The sequence below is a fragment of the Elephantulus edwardii genome, unplaced genomic scaffold, assembly GCF_000299155.1.
Source record: "Elephantulus edwardii isolate Elephantulus edwardi_28Jun2011 unplaced genomic scaffold, EleEdw1.0 scaffold00261, whole genome shotgun sequence".
Classification (NCBI taxonomy): domain Eukaryota; kingdom Metazoa; phylum Chordata; class Mammalia; order Macroscelidea; family Macroscelididae; genus Elephantulus; species Elephantulus edwardii.
The window spans coordinates 2,161,405-2,167,969 of record NW_006400011.1 but is presented as its reverse complement, the minus strand read 5'-3'; the positions used below and the strand labels follow the sequence as shown (position 1 = coordinate 2,167,969).

Below are 6,565 nucleotides of genomic sequence, written 5' to 3'. Positions count from 1 at the left end.
AGGGAGAGGGAGGGGGAGAGGGAGAGGGAGAGAAACACAAACAGAGCCATGTCCTGGCAGTCATACAACCAGAAATAAATATAAAAACTTTTGACTGCAAAGAGAATGAGGAAAGTCAGTAGGACTTTTTTAACAGATTTATATTTATTTTTAAACAATGAATCAAGTAACTGTCATGAAGATTTTATTTCTTTTTTAAACTGTAATTACTTACAAGGAGGCTCAGGAACAACCCTGCAGTAGTGTGCATTGTGTAAAAACATGGACCATTGTTTAATCTGCTGAAGATAGTCTTGCAGGTTTTTTTTAAGATGCCAGTTAATGTAGAATTGGAACAATTTAATTTACCTAAGTTATTAATGAAACAAGTCTAAATCCATTCATGTTAGTACTTTTAACAAGAGGAAAATATCTTTTTCAATTGCTTGATCTAATCGGAGATACTTAGCCAAAGTTTCCACTCTTCAGTTATACCATGATGCACTGATTTATTCTGAAGCATAAAATCTACTGATTGTTGGTGAGATTGTACAACAGTACAACCACAGTTTGGCCCTTCCTCAAAAAGTTGAACATAGAAATTCCATATGACCCAGGTATTCCATTGCTTGAAATATACTTCAAGAATATGATAACTGAGGCTCAAATGGAAACTTGTATAACAATGTTCATAGCAGCATTATTCACCATCGCAAGAACATGGGAACAGCCCAGATGCCCAATCACAAATGAATGGATTGAAAAGTTGTGGTACATTCACACAATGGAATACTATACAGCACATGGAGTAATGATTTTGTAAATTACTACTAACTTTGGAGGGACTGGATAGCATTATGCTGAGTGAATGAACTCAGTCCCACACAGACAAATACTGTATAAAGCCATTATTGTAGAATGAGTATGAGAATTCAGGGTGGGGGAGGGGGAGTAGAGGGGTTACAATGGCGGGGGTAGGGTGTTAGTTATAGGGTTGCCCAATTCGATGGATGGGGTGAAGGAAATGGGAAGGATCTTTTTTGAAAAACAATGTATTCAAACTTTGTAAATAATTCAGTATAAAATAAAAAAAAATAATTTGCTGTTGAGACCCAACAGTTTTGAAGAAAAGGAAAGGCAAAGGATAGAAATAAGTACTATATTATTTGGATGGATTCTCTAGATTGCCCTGTTTTTAAGTCTAGATTGCTGTGGAACTTGATTCTATAGCTTATTATAGTATACATGTCCATGTGAGGTTCAGTGCTCTTTTCTAACACCGTGACTCAAGGCCTCAATTCTTCTTCTGTTGTCCTTATTCATTATCCAGCTCTTAGATGCATAGCAAGTGTTTGGAAAGCCTATGGCCTGAACCAGGCACACTTTAAACCGACTTCATTGCTCATCAGTATTTTGGAGAGAGCCTTGTCTTTGGCAACAACCACCACAATGATTTCATATACATATTTAAAAGATTCTGCCATAACTTAGAAGTGAACACTTAAAGCTAATCACATTATTTGTATTCAGGCCTTGGGGGTGCAGTGAGATGATTTAAAAAAAAAAACAACAAACCTCCAAGAGGCAAAGCTTACTGAAGGGCATGGGTGGAGAAATAGTAGCTACTTCTGTTTATCTACTGGGATATTAATTGTCATGGAAACAAAGAGACATGAAATATTAATACTTAATATGCTCTGAAGATGCTTTAATCCAATCTTTCCTCTTTTCCTTCTCCTACCCATATAATAACATCAAGAGAGAGAGAGAGAGAGAGAGAGAGAGAGATCAGCTGGCCCAGTGAAGAGAAAATGATGTGACCAAGACAAAGGTGGGTGACTTTTAGTTTGTGGCCCTTCATCCAGTCTTTCATTGTTTTTGTTCAGACATTCCTCTAGGTCGTATAGCCCTGGTGTACAAGTTGCCGTCCCGCGGTCACCTGAGGTTGCTGTGAGGTTGAACACTGTGACAAGGATGTGTCAAATGCGTTAATGGTTGGTTACCCAATGCGGACTGAGAGTGGGGTGGAGCTCCCCGATTGAACAAGTGTGGAAGGAGGAGTGGCATTCACTTCCATAATAGCTTGCCTCCGGAAACCCTATGAACTTGGAGAGAGGATGAAAGGCACCCAAGTGTCCAGGACTCTCCTTCAGAGGGTCGCTATGAGACGCCTGCGACTTGACGGCACTTAACAACAACAGCAACCCATAAAATAAGTGAGATATTTGCTTAAAAAAAGGGAGTTTTATCTAAGCAACAACATGCATTTTTGCCAAACTTGGAGAAAGAATTTTAGGTTCTAATTCACTGTAAATGTACATAAATTTCTATATAAAAACACTACTTAATATAGTAAAAATAATAGACAAAATATAAGGACAAAATGGCTGAAGACTCAGTATCTGTAATACTGGTTTCCCTATTAAAGTTTATTGAGCTTTGGAGATTAGGGTTAAGGAAGCTGTACTGTCACACCCGGGTGGTTGAAATCCACCAACCTGCTCTATGAAAGAAAGATGAACATTTACCTTCTATGAAATTTACCTCTGAAAACCTACCGGAGGGTCAGCTCTGAATCAGTGTCAACTCAATGGTACCTAACAACAGCAATTTAGAGTTTACTAAACTATTGAGTTTAATAATTGGGTCTAGAGGCAGATATTATTTTGGTCCTGTTATTTATCTTTGATGCCAAACCTTGGCATTTAATTTACTTATATGAAAGTATACATTAAATTTTAGAAATGCAATTGATATTTAATTATTGTTATTGTGCTTCTGACATATTGTCTCATCTAGCTTCCAAAATAGCAGGTCACTTCCATGCCACACACTGTATTCATCAAAATGATTACAGGTTTACCATCATCTTTTAAAAGTAATGCCACACAAGGCAGGTCTTCCAATACATTCCAGGGAAAATCTCTTGGCAAAAAAAAAAGAGAAACATTAACTCTACAGGCAAAGTAAAGGGATTAGTGCTAGCCTAAAGTTTTCTGTCAAGTGATTGTGGTAATTTATGTTTAGAATTATTGGTGAATAACCCTAAAGTATCCTAGAACAGCTTGGAAGGAGGAGTGGCATCCACTTCCATAACAGCTTGCCTCCGGAAACCCTATGAACGTGGAGAGAGGATGAAAGGCACCTACACGTCGAGGACTCTCCTTCATAGGGTCGCTATGAGTTGCCTGCGACTCAACGGCACTTAACAATAACAACAACATCCTAGAACAGGTACAGGTCCCTTTAATTTTTATATTTAATTGGGTTTTGTTGTTGTTGACAATATGCACAGTCAAACATACACTAATCCAATCATTTTTACATGCACATGTCAGATGTCAGTGGCATTAAAGTCTTCAAGTTATGCAACGATTCTTACCGTCCTTTCATAAAGCAACATACACTCAGTACCTAATCTTTCAGATGCTGCTGTTACCACTTTATTCCCCAAATAGATCTTGAAACATTTTGGTGGTTAAAGCAGTCATTCTTTCTAATTAGATGAAACTCTTTTTTTTTTTTTTTGGCTTTAGGAAGACCATAAGGGGATATTTTTAGTTTAAGGTTTAAAGATTATCTCAGGGAAATTGTTTTGGGGGTTCCAGAATGTTGACTCCAGTATGTCTGGATTCTACAAAAATTTGAAATTCTGCTCTTCATTTCACCCCCTTTGATCAAGATTCTGCTATTAGGCTTTTTGATCAAATGTTCAATAATAGCAGCCAGGCACCATATATAAAATAGTCATATATCAAGGTCTTGACCTAGAGCAGTTGTGACTATGTGTATCTGATGGTTCACTTTGAGATAATGGCACTGAAGGTAAACATCCTGTTTCCTCATTAAAACTAATTTAAGTATGACAACAAGTGGCCAGCAAACCAGGTTATTTAGTGGGTGTTAAAAACCACTGAGACTTAACATCATTTTCCTAAAGGGATGATATTAGTACATACTCTAAAATCATACTCAAACTTGACAGAGATTACATCACACATGTGACATGTCTTTCAAAAACGTAGAGGAAGAAATAGAATGATTTCTCCTTCTAGATCAGTTTAAGTGTGCTACTTGCCTACTTATTACACACTCGTTGCATACTTATCCCAGAAAATGCCATCTCAGTCATCCTCCTACCTTTCAATCATGGCGAATGGGTAATTACTGAGACATGACTCTCTCTGGCTACTTTGGTGACACTGGCTATTCCCTCCTTTGGCAAAGTTGTAAAATGTATGTGGTTAGCCTTTGAAGTGGATAGGCCTCTGGCAGACGGAAATGTGGTATCTGACAGCCCCAGTCATTTAGAAGTAAATCTAGAAAAAGGAAAATAAATAGCTAGGCAGAGCTTTTAAAGTAAGGATCTTGCCTCATTCGTTTCAGCAACATAGGAACCAGTATGTATAAAACACATATTTATCCTCTCCAAATTTCCTAAATAGGCTTGGAACACAAAATTATCTAGTGTAAAAAACTCTTTAGGTAATTCTTAGAGTGCAGGCTGAAGTGTAGGGACTGTTGAGCCAGGGCAATTAGTCTGGCCTTTCAAGTGACCTAAAAAGGAAAAAGAACAGGTAAACAGAGATTAGCAATATTGTCAAGGGTGTGTTAGCTGTCTGTATTTCTTTTTATGTGAAGCATTTACATCTTTTCTCTTTTTTATTGTTAATTAGTAATATCTTTATTGTTTATTTATGAAAACGTTTCATGTTTCTAAGAGAAAGTAAGTAACCTTTGTAATACGGATTGCACATATTTTCCCCCTAATTTTTTTCCTTTTTGAGTTTCCTCTGCATGTTAAAATTAGAATTTTCAACTATATTTTTACCTATAGTAGTTAACTTTATCCAGCTTTTTCTTTATGGCTGCTACGTTTCATATTATGTTTATAGATACCGAAAATACGTGGTATGCAAATGTATGCATCTCTATGTCAATCTGCCTGTAGGTACACCATAGAGATATTGTGGGTTCAATTTGAAACCACCACAATGAAATGGAGCACAATTGTTTCGTGGCTTCCCGTTGCATAAGGAATGTATGTTTATGTTAAATTGTGACTGGTATGAGATCAGGTAAGCTTCTTCTTGGTGTGCACAAGGTCACTGTGAATGAAGCTGACTCAATGATATCTAACAACAAGAACTGCAGTAAGGTCTATTAAAATGACATTAGGGCTATGGTTAAAATATTGTAAGGGTTAATAAAATGTGACATAAAGAGGTGAAGAGAGTGTAAGTTGTTAGAAAAATGGCACTGACTGGTGAGCTCAGGCAGAGTGGTCAAAATCCTTCAATCAGTGAAAAATGCAATTATTTACAAAGTGCATTCAAGCAAAGTACAAGAAGCAAGGCATGCTTGTATCTATTATTCTGGTACTAGTACTTAGATTTTTTCATTAGAAAAAGATTATTAAAATGTATTTGATTATTAAAATGTATTTTATTAAAATGTAATGATATATGATCTTTTAAATTGGATTAAATGATATTTTTTAACAACTAGTTAGACAATGACCAAGGAGGATAAAAGGAAAATTGATGTCTTTGAGCTGTGGTGCTGGAGAAGAGTATTGAGAGTACCATGGACTGCTAGGAAAACCAACTGATTCATCCTGGAAAGGGTTAAACTGGGTGGCTCCTTGGAGGCAAGGATTCTGAGGCTCCTTCTAACATACTTTGGACATGTTGTGAGGAGAGACCAGTCCTTGCAGAGGTACATCATGCTTGGGAGGGTGGCGGGGCAGCACAGGAGGGGAAGGCCCTCTATGAGGTGGATTGATTCAGTGACTGGGATAATCGGGATGGTAGTGTCAGAGACAGTGCATTTGGCACAGGACAGAGCAGCGTTTAGGGCTGTTGTTCATAGGGTCGCTATGAGTTGCAGGCGACTCGACAGCACATAACAACAACAACAACAACAAACAACATCCCTTAATTTATCCCTACACTATTTATAAAATGATCCATTTATCTCAATGTCTTAAAATTACACCTTTATATATAACTTCTCATATTTTTTTGGTATGTGTTATGCTTCAGAGAGCTGGACAATGACTAAAGATGACAGAAGAAGAATTGATGCCTTTGAGTTGTGGTACTGGAGAAGAGTCTTGAATATACCATGGACTGCCTAGAAAACAAATAGGTCTGTGATGGAGAGGATTAAACCAAGTCTCTCGTTGGAAGCTAGGATTTTGAAGCTCTGTCTCAAATACTTTAGGCACATAGACAGGAGAGAGCAGTCCTTGGAAAAGGACACCATGCTCAGAAGGGTGTAGGTACAGCGCAGGAGAGGAAGACCCTGGATGAGATGGATTGACACAGTAAATGGGACAATAGGGGTTGCTGTGTCTCTTCCAGTCATTTGACGAGGTGGTTGTCCTCAAGATTTCTTGGCACAGCCTAGGTGAACACTTCCAGGAAAGCATCTGTTTGTTGAAATATGTCAATTGGTATTCCATCAATTCCTGGAGCCTTCTATTTTTGCCAATTCCTTCAAAGCAGCTTGGACTTCCTCTTAATGCAGTTTTCTATGAGTAGAAAATGTTTTAAGACCACAACTTATAAAAAATGAAAATTTT

General features: G+C 37.6%; 1 protein-coding gene across 1 annotated transcript in view; it reads right to left on the bottom strand.

Annotated features, from left to right (window-relative positions):
* Positions 1-4,130, bottom strand: part of DSG4 (desmoglein 4) — a 58,684-nt gene extending 54,554 nt beyond the window's left edge. Inside the window, exon 1 of the mRNA XM_006899564.1 lies at positions 4,120-4,130. Coding sequence (XP_006899626.1) covers positions 4,120-4,130 — 11 coding nt within the window. The remainder of the gene's footprint in view (positions 1-4,119) is intronic.
* Between the last annotated feature and the right edge of the window lie 2,435 nt (positions 4,131-6,565).